Consider the following 26,381-nt stretch of genomic DNA (forward strand, 5'->3'; position numbering starts at 1 on the left):
CTGTTCTCAGGTGTGGGAGAGGCTCTGTTCTCAGGTGTGGGAGGGGCTCTGCTCTCAGGTGTGGGAGGGGCCTGTTCTCAGGTGTGGTAGAGGCTCTGTTCTGAGGTGTGGGAGAGGCTCTGTTCTCAGGTGTGGGAGGGGCCTGTTCTCAGGTGTGGGAGGGGCCTGTTCTCAGGTGTGGGAGGGGCTCTGTTCTCAGGTGTGGGAGGGGCACTGTTCTCAGGTGTGGGAGAGGCTCTGTTCTCAGGTGTGGACGGGCCTGTTCTCAGGTGTGGGAGGGGCCTATTCTCAGGTGTGGGAGGGGCCTGTTCTCATGTGTGGGAGGGGCTCTGTTCTCAGGAGTGGGAGGGGCCTTTGGAAAGTGCTGATTTGTGTGTTTTGAAGTCACGTCATTTCACACTGGAAATCCCCATTTCCCCGCAGACACAGCCAGCTGCTGTCAGGAGCTGTGCTGACTCTGTGCTTGGCTCCTGCTTGGGGGTCTTCCCCTGCCCTGTCGCTGACTGTCAGTCAGGCAGGCAGTCTCTGTGCCTTTCAGAGGGACTCCCGGTCAGTTTCCGGGTGAATTACTCCCGGGAGATCCGGCCTCACTGGCTCTCTATGTCTCTTTACCTCCCTTTTGTCACCTTTTTCAAACTTTGCACAGCCTGCTCCCCTGACTTCTCTCAAAGTGTTTCTGTTCTTGTTTCCCGCTTCTCCCATTAATCTTCGGCTTTTTAAAAATGGCTCTCTGAACTTTTTTTTGTGCAATCTCCATCTGTCCTTTATTGCCCTTCCTCTTTCCCTTCTCGCTCTCCTTAACCTCTCATCTACATTTTCTCCTCTCCTCTTCGTTTTCTCTTTCGTTCTCATTTCCCTCTGTCCTCTTTTTACTTCTTTCTCTCTCCTTTCTCATTCTCCCGGATTTCCTGATTGTTTTGTACCCGGCTCCTTTCTTACCGTCCTCAGCGTCTCTTCTGGAATCGCCATGGCTGCGATCAAAGCCTTGCAGCAATGGTGCAAGAAACAGTGTGAGGGCTATGGGAATGTGCAGATCACCAACATGACGACCTCGTGGCGGGATGGGCTCGCTTTCTGCGCGATCTTGCACCACTTCAGACCCGACCTCATGTAAGCCAGAAATTCACAGCCAATTACTTTCTCCCCCAAATGGGGAAGGAACAAATTGTGTTTCTTCCTCTGTGTGTACGTGTATCTGTGTGTGTGTGTGTGCGTTAGAGGGAGGGAGGGGAGAGCAAACAGCTCCAATTTCAGTGGAAACATAGTATGGACTAGTGCAACCCGGAGCTGAACCGGATCCTCCCCAACTTTCCACCCAATTGCCTGGTCTGTGGCAAGAATGGAAATGCATCTTGGCTTTAGATTACATTTTGCTCCTGGTTTGCTTCGTAGGCACTGATAATAGGGATTAAATGCCCCCAGGCGTCAGTACTGTGGGAATGGGGACGAGCCTGTATCATCCCTATTTGAACAGATGGCTAGGGGGACGAGCAGGGATTCTCAGCTTTCTGCGTGGAGAGTTGGCCAGTTTGTGAACTGTTTGATGTGGAGTTTCTGATCCGAACCAGATCCGAAAGGACGGCTATGTATCTATATACATGTGTGTGTGTATATGTAACCATTTTCTGCTACTGTTCCCGGTTTGATTTCTGACTTTTGGCGCTGGCTTTCACAGGCTCCAGATGTTTCTGATCGAACATTTCTTTTCAGGGGCTGATGTTTGCGCCAGGAGTGTTGCTAATGGTGAACAGCTGCAACGGAGCAGGAAGCTATTCCGGGGAGGATCTGGGATGGGAATTCCTGCTATTGGGCAATCTCAGTAATATCTGTAAAATTAGCATTTAACAGTGCCGCATTCCTTCATCAAACTCCCAGTCTTCCTGCAGGGCCTCTCCCAGATGTGGGAGCATGAAATGAGTTATTCAGTTAGAGTGTCGGTTGTTATCTCAGCAGACGTGCCAGCTGTTATTCCGCACAGCAAGATCCCATAAAGGGCAGGGATGCAATTGGAGTTTGTGGTTGTGGGGATTATGGGCTAGGGTGAGAGTACTGCAGAGTAGCGGAGTCTGCACATTCTCCCCGTGTGTGCGTGGGTTTCCTCCCACAGTCCAAAGACGTGCAGGTTAGGTGGATTGGCCATGATAAATTGCCCTTAGTGACCAAAACGGTTAGGAGGGGTTATTGGGTTACCGGGATAGTGTGGAAGTGGGGGCTTAAGTGGGTCGGTGCAGACTCGATGGGCCGAATGGCCTCCTTCTGCACTGTATGTTCTATGTTCTAGCTGGGTGCTGGAGATAGGCATGCATTGGGGCAGGGTGAAGGTGCTGGAGCTGTGATGTGGAGATGCCGGCTTTGGACTGGTGTGGGCACAGTAAGAAGTCTTACAACACCAGGTTAAAGTCCGACAGGTTTGTTTTGAATCACTAGTTTTCGTAGCACAGCTCCTTCCTTAGGTGATTTAAGAGGTGAGTTCCAGTAACATATATATAGACAAAGGGCAAAGGGGTGAGAATTTGGGATGGTGTGCAGGAGATGGGGAAGAGATGTCGAGATGGGGCGCTTAGCATACGGTGAGATGAAATGAAAATCGCTTATTGTCACGAGTAGGCTTCAATTAAGTTACTGTGAAAAGCCCCTAGTTACCACATTCCGGCGCCTGTTCGGGGAGGCTGGTCCGGGAATTGAACCGTGCCGCTGGCCTGCCTTGGTCTGCTTTAAAAGCCAGCGATTTAGCCCAGTGTACTAAACCAGCCCCCTGCGCTAAACCAGCCCCCTGATTATGGGGCGCTGGAGATGGGGTAGAGATTTTGGGATGGGTGCTGAAGATGAGAGTATGATTTTGGGATGTGTGATGAATGTAAGAAATTGTCATATTGGATATTTGACATTTATTGCAGTAATGTTATTTAAAACGGGTTTAGGATGCAGAGAGCCAGTATGTCTACTAAAGCTATGATGAAGGGGGTTATAAAAGGCAATCATTAATTTTAACCATTTACTTGTTTACAGAAAGTGGGCTATGGAATATTGTTTTGGGTTTTGGAAGATCCCTGGGTGTAGATAATTAATGAGGGATTGTGTTTTGGTCTTGGCTAACCAGAGCACGGAACATAGTGTGGGAGGAGACAGTAGAATACCTTGTGCTTCAGGTAGAGATGATGTTATTAAGGGAGGAGCCAGGTCTATGTGCAGATCAATTTGCCATACGATTTAAGTTTTTAAAAAATAATTTAAAGTACCCAATTCTTTTTTCCAATTAAGGGGCAATCCACCTACTCTGCACATCTTTTTGGGTTGTGGGGGTAAGACCCATGCAGATACAGGGAGAATGTGCAAACTCCACACGGACAGTGACCCGGGGCTGCGATAGAACCCAGGTCCTCGGTGACGTGAGGCCGTAGTGCTAACCACTGCGCCACCATACTGCCCCCATAGGATTTTAAGTTGAATATATAGGTATCTTGGGCTGGCTCCTGAAAGGTTCTATCCAAGGTCTTAGCAGAGAAAAAACAAGGACACCTGATTGTTAACTTTAGTTATAAGTGGTATTTGAACTTTTGGAATTTTGGGATGGGGAGAGATCTTGGGATGCGTGCTGGAGATGGCGTACTGGATACAGGGGAGAGATTTTGGGATGGGGTGTGAGAGATGTGGGAGAGATTTTGGGATGGGGTGCTGGAGACGGAGTAGAGATTTTGGGATGTGTTGCTGGAGATGGGAGTGTGATTTTGGGAAGGGGTACTAGAGATGGAGGAGTGATTTTGGGAAGGGTACTGGAGATGGGGTACTGATACGAGGGAGCAATTTTGGGATGAAGTGCTGGAGATGGGAGTGTGATTTTGGGAAGGGGTACTAGAGATGAAGGAGTGATTTTGGGAAGGGCTACTAGAGATGGAGGAGTGATTTTGGGATGGGTACTGGAGATGGGGTTCTGGATACGAGGGAGAGATTTTGGGATGAAGTGCTGGAGATGGGAGTGTGATTTTGGGAAGGGGTACTGGAGAAGGGATGGTTTTGGGATGCGTGATGATCAACAGTGGAAATGGTGAAGTGGGTCTTTGGGCCAATGAGTGGGAGCCGGTGTTGATTAACAGGCCAGTGAGAATCTGTAATCTGACTCCGCTCATTGGTGCTGAACCTTTACTCAGGGTTGGGGAAGGAGTATATGGAGGATTGAGGTCAGGAAACCCAGACAAAGGGTTTTCCTCAGCCTGGGACAGGTTTAATGACAGGAGCTGATTAACAATGTTTTTCTCTGTTTCTAAGCCATAACCAGCAAGTGGGTATGTCATCAGTGTGGAGAGGAGGGAGAGATTGGAGGTTGGATTTGCGGAATTAGAGGTCAAAGGGTTGGTCAGAGTGTCTGATCGCAGGGATTGGCAAGGTAGCTATGTCATAGAATCATAGAATTTACAGTGCAGAAGAACGCCATTTGGCCCATCGAGTCTGCATCGGCTCTTGGAAAGAGCACCCCACTTAAACCCACACCTCCACCTAATCCCCGTAACCCAGTAACCCCACCTAAATTAAGGGCAATTTAGCATGGCCAATCCACCTAACCCTGCACATCTTTGGACTGTGCGAGGAAACTAGAGCACCCGGAGGAAACCCACGCAGACGCGGGGAGAACGTGCAGACTCTGCACAGACAGTGACCGTGCCGGGAATCGATCCTGGGACCCTGGAGCTGTGAAGCAACTGTGCTAACCACTATGCCAATATGCTGCCCGTTGTGTCAGATCGAGCAGGTTAAATCACAGGCTCTGACCTGGTCCCGCAGACCCCACCTTTCAGTTTAAGGATTTCCTCCAACCTGGTAATTTGGCCAGTTTGAACTCAATTTGAAATAAGGGGACGAGTGAGTCTGCCAATTTCAGGAGAACATTTAAATTGTCAATTTGCCTCCTGGCAGCTGATTGGTTGACTACAGGCAACCCACCTCTGTTAAAACTCAAAGTGGGCGAGTTGGTTTTGTGCTTGGATTAAAATGCAGATTTCTAACACTTTAATCTCCCAAAAAACCCTGTTTCGGGGGGTTAAAATTCTCCCCTTCATTTTGAAATGATGCTGTGCACATCTTAATGGATGAATGCTTTACCTGTTAATTTCTCCTTCTTTAGTGGAAGTGTTAATTTGTTTATTTTAAATGAATTGATACCGCTGATTAAATTGGCTGATAATCCAATTGTACTCCAACACATTCAGCAATTGTGCACAAAGGTTTACCTCGAGCCAATTCAGGACCCATGCCCCATTTCTTTCCCTGTAAGCCTCTGTGCTCATTGTGAGCAGAGTTTGAGCAGATTTTCTGTTCCTTTGCAGGTTACATTACCATTTTGTTAATGGCTCCTTGTTTTTAATACTTGTCAGTGGCACAGTTCACTAAAATAAATTGCAATGCGTCTGTCCTGTCTCCTTGGGGTGGGGTGGGGAGGAGATGGGTTATGCCTGAGCCAACATTTTGCTATTGTCGTTGAACTTCACTGTACTGACTAAAAATGGGTATGGATTTTTAAAAAAATGATGTTTTTTGTGCAGCGTCAGTAGACTGATCTCTGATGCAAAGTGATGTGCAGTGTGCGCAGGGTCGAGGATTGGCTATAATTGTCCACTCAAACATCCGCTGTGCCCATGCTCCCATCCTCCATTGACAAGTGGAACATCAGGAGCTGCCAATGGATCATAGCAACACAAGGACACAAGAGATAGGAACAGAAGTTTACCATACGGCCCATCGAGCCTGTTCCTTCTTTCAATACAATCATGGTTGATCGTGGGCATCAACATTTTCCCACCCATTCCCCATATGCCTGATCCCCTGAGAGACCAAAGTCTGTCTACCCCAGTCTTAAATGACAGTAGCACAGTGGTTAGCACTGTTGTTCCACAGTGCCAGGGTCCCGTGTTCGATTCCCGGCTTGGGTCACTGCCTGTGCGGAGTCTGCACATTCACCCCGTGTCTGTGTAGATTTCCTCCGGGAGCTCCGGTTTTCTCCCACACGTCCCCAAAGACTTGCTTGTGAGGTAATTTGGACATTCTGAATTCTCCCTCCGTGTACCCGAACGGTTGCCGGAATGTGGCGACGAGGGGACTTTCACAGTAACTTCATTACAGTGTTAATGCAAGCCTACTTGTGACACTAAAGATTATTATTATTATTATTGTATTTAAAATTGGAGAAACCACAATCCTACAGGATAGAGAATTCCAGAGATTCACAACCCTTTTAATGAAGACGTTTCTCCTCATCTCAGTCCTAAATAATTGACTCCTTATCCTTAGAGCAAGACACGTGTTCCAAGTTCGCTGACTAGCAGAAACAACCTCTCAGTGTCTACCCTTTGGAATCTTTTATGTTTCAATGGGATCACCTCTCATTCTTCTAAACACCAGAGAATATCGCAGAATCCCTACAGTGCAGATGGAGGCCATTCGGCTCACTGAGGAGCACATTCAGCCCTTTGAGCCCCTTCTGCCATTCAATCTGATTATGGCTGTTGAAATATAGCCTGGAATAGGCTAGAGATCTTTGCTGCATTGAGATGCTGCTGCTCCAGACTATCTGCCTCTGTGTGAAATGAGTGGGGGAATGAGCGCGCAGTGAGGGAATGAATCCAACGGGTGTAACTGGCCCTGGAGAAGAATAGAGGGCCAATCACTGGACCGGGAGGAGAAACACACCCATGCCCAACCCTGAGAGAAAAATAACAAAAAAAGTTTCTAAGTACAGTTAGTTAGCACAGACAGCATTGAGGAGCGTGCCAGGGACATGATGTCGTGTGAGTGTAATACAGCACCTCATTGATTCAGATGGCATCCCACATTTTAAACATTTATTACAGCACATGAACCTTTCAAGAAATGAGATTGCTGGAGTACTCTCAGCCATAACTCTGATGGCAGCAACCTAACTTGCACCATGTCCCCTCTCCCCTTTACCCCTGTGCCCTCTGATCTATGATGGTTCTTGATCCAGCAATGCCTGTCCAGCTGACCCTTTGGAACATTAAAAACAGCTGAGTGGCTCATTGTCAGAGACAATGTGCCCCCATCAGTCCGCTTCTCTTCCTGCCTTTCGCTCTCTCTGCTTCCCCTCTCTTTTTTTGAAAATAAATTTAGTGTACCCAATTCATTTTTTCCAATTAAGGGGCAATTTAGCATGGCCAATCCACCTACCCTGCACATCCTTTGGGTTGTGGGGACAAAACCCATGCAAGCACAGGGAGAATGTGCAAACTCCACACGGACATTAACCCAGAGCCGGGATCTAATCTGGGATCTCGGCGCCGTGAGGCAGCAGTGCTAACCACTGTGCCACCGTTCTCCCCTTACCCTGTCTATCTGCTTCTCCCATTCTATCTCTCTGCCTCCCTCCCCATCTCGCTTCATCTCTGTTTCACTCTATCTCCCCTGCTGTATCTCCCTCACTCTGTCCCTGTCTCATTTTCCCTCTGTTCCTCTCTGACCTCTCTCTCTACCTTTGCATAGAACATAGAACAGTACAGCACAGAACAGGCCCTTCGGCCCTCAATGTTGTGCCGAGCCATGATCACCCTACTCAAACCCACGTATCCACCCTATACCCGTAACCTTCTCCCTCTGCCCCTATCTCCCTCTGCCCCAATCTCCCTCGATCCCTATCTCTCTCTGCACCCATCTCCCTCTGCCCCATCTCCCTCTGCCCCCATCTCCCTCTGTCCCTCTCTCCCTCTCTCTCCCCATCTCCCTCTGTCCCCATCTCCCTCTGTCCCCATCTCCCTCTGTCCCCATCTCCCTCTGTCCCCATCTCCCTCTGTCCCTATCTCCATCTGTCCCTATCTCCCTCTGCCCCTATCTTCCCCGTCCCCATCTCCCTCTGTCCCTCTCTCCCTCTGCCCTATCTCCCTCTGTCCCTATCTCCCTCTGTCCCTCTCTCCCTCTGTCCCTCTCTCCCTCTGTCACTATCTCCCTCTATCCCTATCTCCCTCTGTCCCTATCTCCCTCTGTCCCTATCTCCCTCTGTCCCTCTCTCCCTCTGTCCCTATCTCCCTCTGTCCCTATCTCCCTCTGTCCCTATCTCCCTCTGTCCCCATCTCCCTCTGTCCCTCTCTCCCTCTGTCCCTCTCTCCCTCTGCCTTATCTCCCTCTGTCCCTATCTCCCTCTGTCCCCATCTCCCTCTGTCCCCATCTCCCTCTGTCCCTCTCTCCCTCTGTCCCTCTCTCCCTCTGTCCCTATCTCCCTCTGTCCCATCTCCCTCTGTCCCTATCTCCCTCTGTCCCTATCTCCCTCTGTCCCTATCTCCCTCTGTCCCTATCTCCCTCTGTCCCTATCTCCCTCTGTCCCTATCTCCCTCGTCCCTATCTCCCTCTGTCCCTATCTCCCTCTGTCCCTATCTCCCTCTGTCCCTATCTCCCTCTGTCCCTATCTCCCTCTGTCCCCATCTCCCTCTGTCCCCATCTCCCTCTGTCCCCATCTCCCTCTGTCCCCATCTCCCTCTGTCCCCATCTCCCTCTGTCCCCATCTCCCTCTATTCCTACCTCCTTCTGCCCCAATCTCCCTCTGTCCCCAATCTCCCTCTGTCCCCAATCTCCCTCTGTCCCCAATCTCCCTCTGTCCCCATCTCCCTCTGTCCCCATCTCCCTCTGTCCCCATCTCCCTCTGTCCCCATCTCCCTCTGTCCCCATCTCCCTCTGTCCCCATCTCCCTCTGTCCCTATCTCCCTCTGTCCCTCTCTCCCTCTGTCCCTCTCTCCCTCTGTCCCTCTCTCCCTCTGCCTTATCTCCCTCTGTCCCTATCTCCCTCTGACCCCATCTCCCTCTGTCCCCATCTCCCTCTGTCCCTCTCTCCCTCTGTCCCTCTCTCCCTCTGTCCCTCTCTCCTTCTGTCCCTATCTCCCTCTGTCCCATCTCCCTCTGTCCCTATCTCCCTCTGTCCCTATCTCCCTCTGTCCCTATCTCCCTCTGTCCCTATCTCCCTCTGTCCCTATCTCCCTCTGTCCCTATCTCCCTCTGTCCATATCTCCCTCTGTCCCTATCTCCCTCTGTCCCTATCTCCCTCTGTCCCTATCTCCCTCTGTCCCTATCTCCCTCTGTCCCCATCTCCCTCTGTCCCCATCTCCCTCTGTCCCCATCTCCCTCTGTCCCCATCTCCCTCTATTCCTACCTCCCTCTGCCCCTATCTCCCTCTGCCCCTATCTCCCTCTGCCCCAATCTCCCTCTGTCCCCAATCTCCCTCTGTCCCCATCTCCCTCTGTCCCCAATCTCCCTCTGTCCCCATCTCCCTCTGTCCCCATCTCCCTCTGTCCCCATCTCCCTCTGTCCCCATCTCCCTCTGTCCCCATCTCCCTCTGTCCCCATCTCCCTCTGTCCCCATCTCCCTCTGTCCCCATCTCCCTCTGTCCCCCTCTCCCTCTGTCCCTCTCTCCCTCTGACCCTCTCTCCCTCTGACCCTATCTCCCTCTGACCCTATCTCCCTCTGACCCTATCTCCCTCTGTCCCTATCTCCCTCTGTCCCTATCTCCCTCTGTCCCTATCTCCCTCTGTCCCTATCTCCCTCTGTCCCTATCTCCCTCTGTCCCTATCTCCCTCTGTCCCTCTCTCCCTCTGTCCCTATCTCCCCCGTCCCTATCTCCCTCTGCCCCATCTCTCTCTGTCCCTCTCTCCCTCTGTCCCTCTCTCCCTCTGCCCCATCTCCCTCTGCCCCTTTCTCCCTCTTTCCTTCTCTCCCTTTCACCCTCTGTCCCTTTCTCCCTCTGTTCCTATCTCTCTCTGTCCCTTTCACCCTCTCTCCCTTTCACCCTCTGTCCCTTTCTCCCTCTCTCTCTTTCTCCCTCTCTCTCTTTCTCCCTCCTTCCCTTTCTCCCCTGTCCCTCTCTCATTCCTGCTGTCATATTGACCATATAAATCCAGATTAGTCTCTTGAACACTGGAGTGAAGTTGGATGGTGTGCCTGTATTGGCATCCGGCGATTGGTGCTGATGCTCCGCTTCCCGCTCCTGCTCCCTGCAAGTGAACCTAACTGAAGTGAGAAGTGTTTTTTCAATGGCTAAGATTTCTGTAGCTCTAACGTCAGAGGGTGCACTCCCCACACATCTAGTTGTGGTGCCTGTGATGTCCCAGGCAGCTGCCTGCATTAAAGATGGTACAGACTAGGGCAGCATGGTGGCGCAGTGGTTAGCATTGCTGCCTCACGGCGCCGAGGTCGCAGGTTCGAACCCAGCTCTGGGTCACTGTCCGTGTGGAGTTTGCACATTCTCCCCGTGTCTGCGTGGGTTCGACCCCACATCCCAAAGATGTGCAGGGTAGGTGGATTGGCCACGCTAAATTGCTCCTTAATTGGAAAAAAAAATGAGTTGGTACTCTACATTTATAAAAAAAAAGATGGTGCAGACCAATCTCAACCACAAAAAAATTACACCCTGAGGTTTAAACTGCAAACAATCTGAAATCCTCTTCTCTTCAAAAAGAACCTGCCTTTTTTATTAAAAAGATATGCAAGTTGATTTTTTTTCTTTATAAAATAAATTTAGAGTGCCCAATTCATTTTTTCCAATTAAGGGACAATTTAGCATGGCCAATCCACCTATCCTGCACATCTTTGGGTTGTGAGGGTGAAACTCACGACTCCACATGGACAGTGACCCAGAACCGGGATTGAAATTGGGTCCTCGGCGCCGCGGGGCAGCAGTGCTAACCGCTGCGCCGCCCGATATGCAAGTTGGTTGTGTATTAGATACTTATGGCTCGGGACTGAGATGGTTCCTGCAAGAACCATTTCTACATGTGACTATAACGCTGAAGAAAGCAGCACGTTTCTGATCTGAAAGGAGACTGGCAGGTGTTTGAAGGATAGAAGTGGACACTGTGCTGCTTTACTCTGCATCTAATCCAGGTTGTACCTCTCCTCGAGAGCAGGTAATGGGACAATGTACAGGCTGGTTCGGGCCAGGGGTGAGAGGGTGGCACAGAAAAAGTACAAACCGCTAATGCCAGCAGCTGGTGGGCACACGGTAATGATGCCACCAGTGGGAGAAACTGTGCACGTGCTGGCAGATGCAGTGGGTGCTGAGTACGTCTGAGCAACTGTTCCTGTCAGGATGCAGGAGTTAGTGTTTCTTAATTCATTGTGATGAGTTGGGAAGCTCATTAGATCCAGTCCTTCTGGCAGATTACAGTCCCTGTTATGAACTACATTTCAATCTCTAGAAAGTATCTGTAACAATGACTGTCGGGCCCTGTTAATGTGGAAATGGAAATTATCTGAGCTGCCATACAATCCTAACATTATTAAGAGAGGCGTCTGGATTCATATTGGTCTTCAGGTCCCACCCTTGGTTGAGAATCTGAAATAGGCTGGGTGCTAGGATTGCCAACATAGCTGGGTCATATGCCTGGAGACCTCCCATCGTCCCTCTCCAGTCTTCTCCCCATCTTCAGTATCTTTCTAACTGGTAAGCAAATGTGTTAAAAGATAATTGAAGTCAAAGCACTCCTCCCCTATGATTCATTTTCCCTTTGTAGGTTTGCTGGAGACTGTGCCGAGGAAATTCAATCTTTACTTCCTGGATGCCCCAGAGAAATCCTGGCGGCTTGGCAAGATTTGCTGGGAATGGACGCTAAGTGAAGGATTGCTCTCCTTTGCCTCCATCCACCCAGCGTAGAGCAGAAAGGGATAGACAATGCCCAGAGATGCTCCTCTTTAATGGAGGTGATGTGGCATTTCGTGTAAATAGGGTTCTCATTTATTTGTCGGACAGCTGCTGTGCACAGCAGCCCCGCGGTCATGTGTTCACAAGGAGTTATTGGGGTTGACATTCTGGGTATTCCATTGTCACAGTTCGAGGTGGGAAAGAAGGACATTCATTCAAAATGTGCAACAGTAAATCAACACAAGGACTAGCCTGAATAAATGGTCTCGAGTTCTAGTGGGCGGTTTTAGCAGTTAAACTCTGCACTCCAGATCTCCAAGAACGTCTTCACACCCAACACCTGGTTTGCCCTCTCTAATAACTAACAACAACTTGCAAGAGGGGGATGGGGGATGGCAGTAAGGGATGTTCACCAGGGAGATTATCTCTTCCCTTTCAGTTCCTCCACCCACCATCTCCTAAACCTAGTGTCACAGACAGAATTTATGTGTTTTCTTACTGCACCTGATCAGTGTACCATGTGTGTGAGGGATGTATGTTTTCTTACCTTCAGAGTGATTGTTTCAATTTAAATATTTCCAGCAGCAAGTTTTTTGTAACTTTTAAAAATAAGGAAGGTTATTTATTATCACACATTTTCTCTGGAAGTTTAAAGCACAAATGTTTCACTCACTCAACTCACACATACTATCCCTCACACAAAGATTAGATACAGATGCAGGGAAAACAATATAATTCAAATTTATGATTGTCTCAGTCTCTCTTTCATGGCAGGCCTGTAGTTTCTTACATGAGTTGATGCTTTAGTTGAAGTGCAGTTCTTTTAAAGCTGAGGATTCTCACTAAGCTGCAAAGTTTCTTGTGGTGTGATGACTTTGACACCTTGAGAGTTTACGACAACCCGTGTCATTGTATCTGAATAACCCATTCAAGTTTAAATTACCCTTTTGAATTGGTTTCAGGAAAAGGCATTGAGTCAACAGCAGTCTGGAAAGTTCCTTTTGTTCCCTCTTGAGACAGGGGACTGTTTCAATTCACAAGAGAAGTCAGATGATCCTCAAGTGGCCATAGTTTTGTAGCCATCTGTGTTTCTTTTTAAAGATATGGGGTGGAATTCTCCATTTCTGTGGCTAAGTGCCAATGCCGGCGTGGGACCCATGGTGTTTCACGACCGGCAAACCGGCGAGAACCCCTCACCGTTTCCAGTACTGGTGAGGGCTAGCACCGCCGCCGTGTGAAATGCCCACGGATCGCGCAGAAAACCGCTGGGTCCCGGGCCGCGCATGTGCACGGCTGACAACCTGCAGCGTTGTGCCGTGCAACATGACGCCGGCCATGCGCTGACCCGACTCGCAAACTGACCCCGCAGCCCACCCCTGGCCACCCCCCAACAGTCCCCCCCACCCCTCGCTGAAGACCTCCCCCCAACCAGCGGCACGGATCCCGGCCGAGTGTGGCGGCGCTGGACACAATCCGTAGCCGCTACGCCGGGTTCACAATTTGTGTGAGGACACATCGGGAACTCGGTCCATCGGGGGTGGAGCATCGTGAGTGGGTTGGCCAATGAGGCGCCAACGGCATTGCGAAAGCGCGTGGCGCATGTCACGATGACGCTGGTTCGGAGCGGGCGGAGACTAGCAAACTGGCACCGGGTCCGATTCCGGCGTCGAAATGGATTCTCTGCCCGATTGCCGAAATGGAGAATCCCCCCCATGAAGTCTTGACTGAAAGTCCATAATATACCGGAACATGGCACCAGTCATACTGGGCTTCATTCGAGAATCTTCAAATCATCAGTGGGTGAATGGCTAAGGTCAGCCTCAAGATAGCTGATCTGCCTTAGACTCACAATCCTCTCAACCTTTCCTGCAATGAGTAGTGCAAATCCTTGAGCTTTCATCCCCTTTAAAAAGCTGTTAAGTTTTGTTGGCCAAGGGTATTAAGAGTTGCAGAACCAAAGGTGAATAGATGGGGTTAAGGTATAAATCAGCTGTCATCTAAATATATGGCGGAAGAAGTTAGAGGGGTTGACTGCTTTCCGCCTGTACCTATCATCCCACTGCAGTGGGAGGCTGACCGTAACATGAAAAGTGGTCCGATGCTGCCTTAGACTTTCCTTCAGGTCGAACCATTAAAAGCCGTTCCCTGAAAGCAGTCATATGAGTTTATGAGCGGGCAGAAGCTCGTGAAAAGGAACATTACATCCATTTAATTCCACCCCCCCCCCCCCCCCCCCCCCCCGGTTTTGAAACAAACAGATGGGGATGGATTGCACTGAGCTAGCATTCATCCTGTGTGAAATCTGTGGGCAGTAATTTAAATTCTTCATTCTCCACATTCCCTGAACTTGCATAGTTCTGTCCATTGGGAATGTCCTTTTGTAAATGGAAAGGGACTTCTGAGGAATGATGTTTACCAGGATTGTTTTTATAGTTTAGTTAACTACTGCCTGAAAGATTGTCAGTAAACTACAGGCGACCCAGAAAGAAGGAACTTGTATTTATGCAGCACTTTATAAGATCTCATGTTATCAGAAAGCCTCCCAACCAGCGCAGTTAACTTATTGAAGTATAGTCGCTATTTATACTGTAGGAAATGCGGCAGTCAATTCCAAAAAGCAAGATCCCACAAACGTCAATATTTTGCTATTGTAATTTTGATCAAGTCCCCTGGGAGAACCTCTTTGAAAGGCAGCATTGGCCTACAAAGGATCATTGCAAAATGTGTTTAATACATGCTTCCTGCATAGCTGCTTTCAGTCTTGGGTTGCTACAGTAACTCTGGCCAGCGATGTCTGACTGCTGTGCAGTTTTTAAAATAGGTTTTTGTTTTTAGTCATTGTGTGTTCCTGCCATTTTATATTGACCATCCTCTCCACATGTCCTTCCTCCAACATTGAGCTGAGGTGTAAATTCAGTAACACCAGATAGCCACACCTAATCTATGTTAAAATATATTTTTTCAAGCAGGGTCAGTTCACAAACTTTGGTGCCTAATATTTGCACTGTATCTTTAGATCATTGGTTAATGATTAATGGAAATATTTAACTGATTAACTGGTTTAAATTATTAATTCAATATGAAAGCATTTATTATCTTTTCCTCCTTTTCGGGCATTTGCTTTTCAATCATTGATCTGAGGCGCATCTGCCTATTTCAATTTTGAACTATTCATCGAACAGGCAGAAAAGTAACATTCACGCCACACAAGTGCCGGGCAATGACCATCTCCATTTGGCCATCACCCCTTTATGTCCGATGGCATTACCATCAGTGTATCGCCCACTATCAACGTCCTGGGGGTTACCACTGACCAGAAACTGAACTGGACTAGCCGTATAAATATTGTAGCTACAAGAGCAAGTTAAAAGCAAGGAAACCCGTGGTGAGTAACTCACCTGCTGACTCCCCAAAGCCTTTCCACTATCTACAAAGCACATGTCAGGAGTGTAATGGAATACTCTCCACTGGCCTGGATCAGTGAAGCTCCAACAATACTCAAGAAGCTCGACACCATCCAGAACAAAACAGCCCGCTTGATTGCTACCCTTTCCACAAACATTCAATCCCTCCATCACCGACAAACAGCAGCAGCCATGTGTACCATGTGCAATATGTAGTAACTCACTAAGGTTCCTTAGACGGCACCTTCCAAACCCATGACCAATATCATCTAGAAGGACAAGGGCAGCAGATATATGGGAACACCACCACCTGGAGGTTTCCCTCCGAGTCACGAACCATCCTGACTTTGAAATATATCACAGTTCTTTCATTATCGCTGGGTCAAAATCCTGGAACACCCTAATAGCACTGTGGGTGTACCTACACCTCGGGGACTGCAGCGGCTCAATAAGGCAGCTTGTCACCACCTTCTGAAGGGCAACTATGAATGGGCAATATACGTGGGCCTAGTCAGTGATGCCAACATACCATAAATAAATTTTAAAAAAAATTAATGTTTCAATCAATGTTTCGCCTGAACGTTAACTTGGGGTTGCCAACTCTGCTTGGATGTATTCCTGGAGATTTTATCACTTGACATCCTCCTCTAACTACCTTGCCTGGCCATTGACCACTCGATAACTCCATCCTCACAGCTTACTCCTTACCCACAATGAATGGAAAGCAACGCCATTGGATGGCTGTCGGTTGTCAGTCTTAACTCCTATGTTCTAAAATGAACTTTAAAAAAAAAAGTTTTTTTTTGAATTTAGAGTACCCAATTCATTTTTTCCAATTAAGGGGCAATTTATCTTGGCCAATCCACCTACCCTGCACATCTTTGGGTTGTGGGGGCGAAACCCACGCAAACACTGGGAGAATGTGCAAACTCCACACGGACAGTGACCCAGAGCCGGGATCAAACCTGGGACCTCGGTGCCGTGAGGCAGCAGTGCTAACCACTGTGCCACCTTACTACCCACTTCTAAAATTAACTTGATCATAAAAGTGGAAATAAACTAGGTATTGGTTGCTGCAGCGGCCTGGAGATTAGTCTTTAACTCCTGGAGACTCAAGTGCAAATGTGAAAAGTTTACAACCCAAATTGACATCTCTTGACATTGAAGCACTCCCTCAGTACTGCACTGTGATCTCAGTTCAGATTCTGCCCTCAAGTGGGGTTTGAACTCACTTCTGACTCAAAAGGCTAACCAAGTTGCGCAACCTCACCAGGTATTGACTACTAACAATTGAGGCATGGCAAGGGTGGTGGATGGTGGAATCTGTCAGGGACCCCCTGATCCTGATTGTTATTCAGTGGCTATTGCTGGAAGATGTGATGATGTACATTAGGAGAGAAGGTGGATCGGGCTCAGATGCTAGAAAAACCTTGCTGACTAGGCCTTCTGAATTGCAGAAGTAGGTGAGTAAGTAAAGCCCACTGCTTGCATAGAAAAATAATGATGTATTACGGTCAACTACTAGAATGAAAAATGGTGAAGTGTTCCTGTGAGTGGCCCCATTGCTTGCCTCTCATTAAGCTTAGAGAGGAAACCCCTAATTGTGATTATGTGCATCTGGAGTCGTCAATCACAAAGCAACCTTTGGCCTTAGTGTAGCTAAAAACAATAAACTTACTATAACTGGCCACCTGCGATGAGTCATGGATGAGATGATATTTCCTGCCATTCAATGCTGTTAATGGTACAATCTTGCTTCAATGTAATTCAATAGTTTGCTTTGGGGTTGCTCATAATTCTGTTATTCCATTGTGCTAAACTCTCCGTGTGAATCTGGTTTGCAGCTCTCCATTTGATGTCAAGGTGCCTTCTGCAGCTTAAGGCGGGTAGTGACCTTTGATCAGTGCCAATTCCAGTGCCATTTCATGGCAGTAGGATGAGGTACATGAGGCTGGCATGGATGATTGAGTCTTCCCCCTTAACCCTTCCCCTGGCTCCCATCCGTCCCTCGGATTACAGTAAAGTGTAATGACTGGTGTGTAACATTTTCATCAATAGTGTCCCACTTTATTGTGGAAAAGATCCACCAAGATAATTATTCATTCTGACCATCCAGTGGTTGTGGCTGGAGGCAGGATCATTGAGAACATGGGGACATTTCCAGATGATGAATTAAGGATATCCCATCATGTGTATTGGCTGAAGTGTGTTTATTCTTAAAAGAGAGAACTTGTATTTATAAATCTCCCAAAGTGCTTCACAGCCAATTCATTACCTGTTGTAATGTAATCACTCACCCTGTGAGCCACGGCTGACATCAATATCCCACTGAGAGCACTACCTTTTTCTTGGAAAGTTGCTTCCTGTTTGGTGCATGACTCCTGTCCCACAGAATATTCCTGATGTTAGACCTAATCCCGCTGACAGGTCCCGTACCTCTGAGATTGGGACACCATTTTGTTTCTTTTCTTTCATTTTTTATCTCATCCTTAAAGTTACAAGGCCAATACACAGAGTGGACAAGGGAAACCTTTTATCCATCCCATTGCCCGCTCCAAAAATCAATCCAAATTCAAGTTGAAGCCAATTCATGGTCTCCACAAGAGAGACATACAAGATCCAGGCTGACAAGAAAGGGCATTGCACCTCATTTTAGGCTTGATCTGATGCTTCATCTTAGCCAAAAGGCCGAGAAGCAATGGGGATGCCATTTTTAAAAGGTGCCACAATCTCAAAGCTGCTGCAGTTCCCCCCATTCCCCCACCCCACCGGCCTAGATCGTTGGCACCCCTCTCACTGTAACTGCTGGCAATGACCCCCCTCAACTCTTCGATCAACCTGTCTAGTCCCCGCATTCAGCCCCTCCTCATTCCTCTCCCCCCCCAATCCCCCCCCTTCAGCCCCGTCCCTTGGCAGTGCACTCTGAGGGGTAGCAGGGGGTGAGTATTCTCCTTACAATTGCCTCCAGGGTTCCGAGGGGGGTCCTTCATAAGAGGTGGGTGTCATGGGGGTTTGTGCTGGGCTGAAGGGGGTCAGGTCGGGGGTCTTTCCTGGCATGGGAGACGTTTAGTAGGTCTTCCCATCTGCAGACTTTAAACCCATTAAATAGTCTCTCAATATTTGAAAAATTAAAGTTTTCCCATAATAAAGTGAAAGTGATCCCATCTCTACCCCAAAATCCTTTAAAAGGTCTGTCCGTGTGCCAAGTTTAAAGGACTGAGATGAAGGTAAAAGTAATCTCTTTAAAATGGTGAAAACCGCTGAAATGGGTTTTGCACAGTCAGTTTCATTGCCCTCTGAAGTATAGAAGCCTGTGTCTATGCCTCGAAGGCTGGAAGCTTTGAACTGCATTTATTATGCCTGCAGCCCTTTGTTAATGGATCCCTGCAGAGCTATATAAATAAAAAATCTGAATCTCCCCTTTGAAACTGCCTCTACCTGTCAGTCAAAACGTTATTAGCTGGCAATAATGTGTGAAATTGAATGTAAACAATATAGCTCAAAGCTTCTGTGTACTTTTATGTGTGCTTCTGCGATACTGACTGACTGTTGGGGGTACAGATAGGATCGCTTTCACTTTATTATGGGAAATTCCCACCCTTTACTCCTCCAGCGCAGCACAATCCCCCCCCCCCCCCGACCCCCACCTTCACGAAGGACAGCCCTCAGCACCATGGAGGTAATTGTTGGGAGAGTGCCTACTCCCTTGCCATCCCTCAGACTGCAGACTGCTAGCTCCACGTTTCTCAGGACTTGCAAAAATTCACACCAGCGGGACTTTCGGCTGCGACGGGGGGGGGGGGGGGGGGGGGGGCGGCGAGGGTTTTGCTGCAATAACCCAGCTGGCAAGTGAATCGGGCTTCCTGCCCCGTCAGTGACATGCTAAACAGCTCTAGTTTTAACGATTTGAATGTAGGGGCAGCACGGTGGCACAGTGGTAGGCATTGCTGCCTCACGGCGCCGGGGTCCCAGGTTCGATCCCGGCTCTCGATCACTGTCTGTGTGGAGTTTGCACATTCTCCCTGTGTTTGCGTGGGTTTCGCCCCCACAACCCAAAGATGTGCAGGGTAGGTGGATTGGCCACGCTAAATTGCCCCTTAATTGGAAAAATGAATTGGGTACTCTAAATTTATAAAAACCTATTTGAATATTGCTGCTGGATCGGGGCGTGAAGCCAGTCAGGGGAAAACCGTTGTAGCTGGCAGGCTGAGAGACTTGCGACCAGTTTGACGCCCACCCCAAATCTCGATCTGAGCCCGACACAGGATTCAGTGGACCATGGCAAATCCCGCGGCTCGCGGGCGGCCCCGGAGAATCCGGCCTTCACTTCCACTACCTTTTGAGGAAGGGAGTTCCAAAGATTTGCGACCCTGAGAGAAAAAAATTATTTTCATCTGTCTTACATCCTCACGGCGCTATGGCCCGGGTTCGATCCTGACCCCAGGTCACTGTCCGTGTGAGTCTCCATTTTTGCAAGGGGCTCACCCCCACAACCCAGGGCCGGTGGATTGGCCAGGCTAAATTGCCTCTTAATTGGGAAAATGAGAAAAACAATCTGTTTTAAATGGATGACCCATTATTCTTTTTTCCTCTTTTTAAAAAAATTTATTAGAGTGCCCAATTTTGTTTTCCAATTAAGGGGCAATTTAGCGTGGCCAATCCACCTACCCTGCACATCTTTGGGTTGGGGGGGAGAAACCCATGCAAACATGGGAAGAATGTGCAAACTCCACACGGACAGTGACCCAGGGCCGGGATCAAACCCGGGACCTCAGCTGTGAGACCCACGCAGACACGGGGAGAATGTGCAAACTCCACACGGACAGTGACTCAGGGCCGGGATCAAACCCGGGAACTCAGCTGTGAGACCCAAGCAGACACGGGGAGAGTGTGCAAACTCCACACGGACAGTGACCCAGGGCCGGGATCAAACCCGGGACCTCAGCTGTGAGACCCACGCAGACACAGGGAGAATGTGCAAACTCCACACGGAGGCCGACCCTTGATTTTTAACCAGTGACACCTAGTTCTAGATTCTCCCACAAGAGGAAAAAAACTCTCCACATCTACCCTGTCAAGACCCCTGAAGATCTTGTATGATTCAATAGAGTCGCCTCTTTCTCTTCTAAACTCCAGCAGGTACAAGCCAGGCCTCTCCAACACGTCCTCATATAACAACGCACCCGTTCCAAGTATTAGTCAATAAACCTTTGAACTGCTTCCAACACATTTATGTCCTCCCTCCCTTAGTTAAGGAGACCAATATTGTACACAGTACTCCAATGCCTTGTATAACTGAAGCGTGACCTCCATACCTTTGTATTCAACTACTCCCACAATGACATTCTAGTATCTTTCTTAATTATCTGCTTTACCTGCACACTTCCCTTTACAATTCAGCTGCCATGGTGGGATTTTGAATTCCCTAGGTTATTGGTTTGGGCCTCTGGAATAATAGTCCAGTAACATTACCTCTCTGTATGTGTACCCCTCATTATGGGGATTTATAATTGGCTCCTGTGAAGGGACGTTTTGTAATTGTGAAGGGACGTTTTCACTATGTAGACGGCGGTATACGAATGCAAGTTGTTCATTCTTTTTCTGTTTCAATTACAGACCTTTTGATTCTCTTAAGAAAGCAGATGTCTATGAAAATAATGAGTTGGTAAGTAGTATGAAAAGAAAGAGCCCTTTTCGCTAAATCTTCTGTTATGGGTAGTTTTGGTTGTACACTGTTTGGGTATATTCATGTCTGTGAAGCATATGGGAAATGGGTATGTTTCTCCACACAGTTTTACTGTCTGAGTTGGAAGGCCGTGGGCTCAAGTTCCAGTATGAATCTCAACACCCAATTGAGGCAAAGGCTATGGTGCAATACTGCTTTGTTGGAGGTGCCATCTTTCCAGGCGCAATGTTAATCCAAGGCTCTGTTTGCTCGTTGTGGGGAATAGAAAAGATCTTGGGCAAAAATTGTCCATGCCCGCTGTGGCTGGTTTGATGGTGGGCCGGTGGAGGGAACGGTTAACAATGCAGCAGGAGGCGTATGGAGGCGGCTTCTTGTAAGGGCACCAGTTTGGGGACGCTGGTAACTGCGCCTCTGCCGCTCCCGCCGGTGTGGTTCTCAACAAGCCCCGTGGTGGTGGCGGCCCTGAGAGTTTGGGGCCACTGGAGGCGGCATGTGGGAGCAGAGGGAGCATCAGTCTGGACCCCAATTCGTGATAACCACTGGTTTGCCCCGGGGAGTATGGATGGGGGGTTCCGGGACTGGCGGAGAGCGGTGATTTAGAGGATGGGGGATGTGTTCATAGAGGAGAGTTTCCCGAGTATGAGGGCGCTGGAGGAAAAGTTTGGGCTGGCGAGGGGAAACAAATTCAGATACTTGCAGGTGCGGGACTTCCTTCGTAAGCAGGTGGCAACCTTCCCGCTGCTACTGCTGAGGGGGATTCAGGACAGGGTAATTTCCAGAGGGTGGGTAGAGGAGGGGAGCGTTACGGACATCTATAAGGAGCTTATGGGGTCGGAGGAGACGCAGACCGAGGAGCTGAAGCACAAGTGGGAGAAGGAGCTGGGAGGTGAGATAGAGGATGGTTTATGGGCGGACACGTTGAGTAGACTCAACACGTTTGCAACATGTGCCAGGCTCAGTCTGATTCAATTTATGGTTGTTCACTGGGCTCACATGACAGTGGCCCGGATGAGCAGATTCTTTGGGGTGGAGGACAGTGCACAAAATGCGCGGGAGGACCGGCGAACCATGTCCACAGGTTTTGGATGTGCCCAAAGCTTTGGGGATTTTGGCAGCGGTTTGTGGGCGTCATGTCCACGGTGTTAAAAACAAGGATGGCACTGGGTCCAGAGGTGGCGATTTTCGGGGTGTCGGAAGATCCGGGAATCCAGGAGGAGAAAGAGGCGGATGTTCTGGCCTTTGCTTCCCTGGTAGCCCAGAGATGGATACTTTTGGCATGGAGGGACCCAAAGCCCCTGAAGTCGGAGACCTGGCTATCAGCTTTCTCTGTATGGGGAAAATTAAGTTCGCCTTGAGAGGTTCACTGTTAGAGTTCATGTATCTTGTCTATTTTGTTGTTGTTTCTATACCAAAAATACCTCAATAAAATGTTTATTAGCGGGAAGTCAAAAAAGTAGTTTCATGCCAGCATAGAATGACGGCGGGATCGTCCGTTCCTACCCATTATGGCGGGTTGCAATTCCTGCCAGAGGCCAGATGTGAAACTGATTCGCAAGCCGCTTATGGGAGGCAAATGAAGGCCCGACCACAATTTCGCTCCACACCCGATTGTCCGCGACACCAGAGGAAAATCTAGTGGAGGAGCTGGTTTAGCACAGTGGGCTAAACAGCTGGCTTATAATGTAGAACAAGGCCAGCAGCGCGGGTTCAATTCCCATGCTCGCCTCCCCGAACAGGCGCTGGAATGTAGCGACTAGGGGCTTTTCACAGCAACTTCATTGAAGCCTACTTGTGACAATAAGCGATTATTATCATTATTATTAAATCGCGCCGGTCGAGAACATGGCTGGACCAACGTGATGTGCACGCATCAGCATTGACCTGAAGCTGGCCTGGAAATGCCTCCAGTGTTTGGGATCGACCCTGATACAGGCAGCCGGGTGGGTGGGAAGCCTCTAGTAGCTGGATCTTTCAGCTTCAGTGTCTTTGAGAAGGTCCCTTTCCAGCCTCAGAGTGTACCTGGAGGTTCTGCTTCTTTCTTCAATGGTGGGTCAGTTATGGTGGATGCCATTTAAAAATGGCACCTGGATATAATGGCGGGGCACTAACCATCCAGCCTTCCCAGCTATGTGAAAGATCGCAAAATGCACCAATGCACATTTAATGGGGCCAGGGTCGCATGAACACTCCCTGCCCCTACCCCAGCCACAGGACACAGTCCCAGAACTGAAAATTCCACCCCTGGTATCAATATTGGAAGAAAAGCCGTGAGTTCTTCTGGTTCCCAGGCCAACATTCGTCCCTCAAATCATTTAACCAAAAACAGATTGGCTGGGCATTCAAATCAGCTGCTGCTTGTGCGACCTCAACTCTCAGAGATGGAACTTCTCAGTCAAATTTAGCCTTGCTTGCAATCTTGTGAGAGGGCTGCAAAATCTTGGGATTATTTATTGCTGCGGACATTTGTGGAGTTGTGTTGATTGCTTCGTTGACTATCTGTCCTCTGATTGGGGGTTTGACCCAGACACTGCTGCTGGTTATTTTTTCCAAAGGGTTAAATGCCCTGTGAGGGTAAATCCTAACTGCCACTATCACATTTTGAATAACTCAAATTTGGAGGTAATAACAGTTACTCCACTGTAGATAAAAGTACTTTTAATGTATTAATATATTAAGCTGGAACATGTGATTCCATTCTGTAAGGAGACAGCAGTTTCACCAATAGTCACTGTGATGCAATTGTATAAGGTGTTAGTGAGGCCACACCTGGAGTATTGTGTTCAGTTTTGGTCTCCTTACTTGAGAAAGGACACACTGGCACTGGAGCGTGTGCAGAGGAGATTCACTAGGTTAATCCCAGAGCTGAAGGGGTTGGATTACGAGGAGAGGTTGAGTAGACTGGGACTGTACTCGTTGGAATTTAGAAGGATGAGGGGGGATCTTATAGAAACATTTAAAATTATGAAGGGAATAGATAGGATAGGTGCGGGCAGGTTGTTTCCACTGGCGGGTGACAGCAGAACTAGGGGACATAGCCTCAAAATAAGGGGAAGTAGATTTAGGACTGAGTTTAGGAGGAACTTCTTCATCCAAAGGGTTGTGAATCTATGGACTTCCTTACCCAGTGAAGCGGTAGAGGCTCCTTCATTAAATGTTTTTAAGGTAAAGATAGATAGTTTTTTGAAGAATAAAGGGATTAAGGGTTATGGTGTTCGGGCTGGAAAGTGGTGCTGAGTCCACAAAAGATCAGCCATGATCTCATTGAATAGCTGAGCAGGCTCGAGGGGCCAGATGGCCTACTCCTGCTCCTAGTTCTTACGTTCTTATGGTGGAAGGGTGGGTCTTCAGCAAACGCTGGAATAGCAGGGAGAATTTTTACAAAGGGTGGAACTTTTTCATTTACCTGCAGAGTGTCACAACTGGTGGGAAAAGCGGCGTTAAAGCAGCTGGCGTCAATGGTGACTTTCTCCGTCGTATCGTAAGCTTGATAGAAAAAAACCTCCAAGGAGCGGCTTCCACAACAACACCATGAGCAACTTAGTTTTTTTTTTAAAGATCAGGGCACCCTTTTTAATGATTGTCCCGATACAAAAACGTAAAAACAGACCACCCCCCCTCAGACACCCTGCCATGCCATGCACTGACTCCTCCCTCACAACAAGTCCCCTAACGAAAATCCCCCTCCACGAAACATGACCCCTCCTACTGCCCCACGCCATCGGCACTGCCCCCTGGCATTGCCCAGGCAGTCTTTAGTCAAAAACATTTCGAGAAACAGGGCAGCACGGTAGCATGGTGGTTAGCATAAATGCTTCACAGCTCCAGGGTCCCAGGTTCGATTCCCGGCTGGGTCACTGTCTGTGCGGAGTCTGCACGTCCTCCCCGTGTGTGCGTGGGTTTCCTCCGGGTGCTCCGGTTTCCTCCCACAGTCCAAAGATGTGCGGGTTAGGTGGATTGGCCATGCTAAATTGCCGGTAGTGTCCTAAAAAGTAAGGTTAAGGGGGGGGGGGGGTTGTTAGGTTACGGGTATAGGGTGGATACGTGGGTTTGAGTAGGGTGATCATTGCTCGGCACAACATCGAGGGCCGAAGGGCCTGTTCTGTGCTGTACTGTTCTATGTTCTATGTTCTAAACAGCAATTAGGTTTTATAAAGGACTCTAACCTGTTTGTGATTAAATAAGCCACGAATGAATCTTAGAAATCAACTGTCAATCTATATTGGTTAATGTTTGGAAAAAGATTGCAACTTATGATTTTATACCAAAGCTCTCTATTTTCACAAGTTTGCCTCTTGATTTCTGAGACATTTGGTGTGGCATGTCTGGGATCTTGCTGTGCACAATTTTGTTTTCTCTTGTGATGTGGATGTTTCTGGCAAGACCGGCATTTATTGGCCATCCCTACTTATCCTGACGAATATCCTGGGGCACCATCTTGAACACTTGGTAACGTTTCTGATGTAGCTGAAGGGCTAGCCAGCCCACATTGGCACAGGACTGGATCCACATATAGGCTGCTATCAATTAAGGATGGCAGCTTTAATCCCATAAAGAAATCCATGCACTGGGTTCAAAAAGTGGAAAAATGGGACTCCCACATAAGTCACTGTTTTCAGAAAAGTACGGGGAGGGAACAAGGGTAGCTGCAATGATTATAATGGGCACGATCCAACGGCCACACTGCACCCAAAGCAGCGTGCCATAGCGCAGCATGGCTGATAGAAGCCAGGCGACCCCGCTCCTGGGATATACCGGCTCTCAATGCCTCGCGAGATCTTATGTAATCTCACGAGCAGTTGCGATGTAATTCCTACCCATTGGAGGTAGGATAATTTTTAGTAAATCTGCATATTGAAGTGAGTCAGCTAGTTTTGCTGACATTGAGGGAGAAATTGTTGTCACCCAGTTATCAGCCCGTAATCACACAGTAATCACCCGTAAATATCCCATAATCACACAATAACTACTCAATATTCACCCAGTAATCATCCAATAATTACCCAGTATTCACCCAGTGCAACCTAGGCCAATAAATAGGGGAAAGGTACATATCATCCACGACCGAACCGTATACTTGACACAAGTGTCCTGAAACAAGCGCTCTACTTGGAGCTTTGACATGGCAAGTGAGCCCCTGAGCCCCAGGAGGGAAGCGGAAATGTTTCAAGGCCACCACTCAAAACCTCCTTGAAAAGGTGCAACATCTCCACCAATACCTGGGAGTCTCTGGCCCAAGGTCACCCAAAGAGGAGGAAAAGCATCTGGGAAGGAGCTGAACACCTCGGGTTTCAGAGCCAAGAGCAAGCTGTTGAGCGTCAACAGCGAAAGCTGCGTGTGGCAACTTGGCTACCTCACCCAGCCGCTCCTCCAGCCACCGTCTTCCCCACCTGTGACAGAGACTGTAGGTCACACATTGGACTCCTCAATCACTTCACAACTCATTTTTAGTGTGGTAGCAAGTCATCCTCGACTCTGGAGGACTGCCTAAGAAGCAGAACTGAATGGGAGAGCAGCCCTGAGGGGCTGAACAGCCTTGAATGCCAGTAGCTAGGAGAATTTATGGTGTGGCTTACGTGCTGGGTTCATAGGTGACTTTAAGAGAAAAATAAAGACCTGCATTTCTACAGCGACCTTCACAACCTCAGGATGTCAAAAAATGCTTTT

The 26,381-nt window shown here is 48.5% G+C and overlaps 1 protein-coding gene across 2 annotated transcripts in view; it reads left to right on the forward strand.

Moving 5' to 3' along the window:
• Positions 1 to 414: 414 nt before the first annotated feature.
• Positions 415 to 26,381, forward strand: part of micall2a (mical-like 2a) — a 128,809-nt gene continuing 102,842 nt past the window's right edge. For both annotated transcript variants that reach the window (XM_038820427.1, XM_038820428.1), the window contains exons 1-2: positions 415 to 1,110; positions 20,648 to 20,696. In XM_038820427.1, the coding sequence (XP_038676355.1) occupies positions 968 to 1,110; positions 20,648 to 20,696 (192 nt within the window). In that variant the 5' untranslated portion in view covers positions 415 to 967. The remainder of the gene's footprint in view (positions 1,111 to 20,647; positions 20,697 to 26,381) is intronic.

Source organism: Scyliorhinus canicula, chromosome 15, assembly GCF_902713615.1.
Source record: "Scyliorhinus canicula chromosome 15, sScyCan1.1, whole genome shotgun sequence".
Taxonomy (NCBI): domain Eukaryota; kingdom Metazoa; phylum Chordata; class Chondrichthyes; order Carcharhiniformes; family Scyliorhinidae; genus Scyliorhinus; species Scyliorhinus canicula.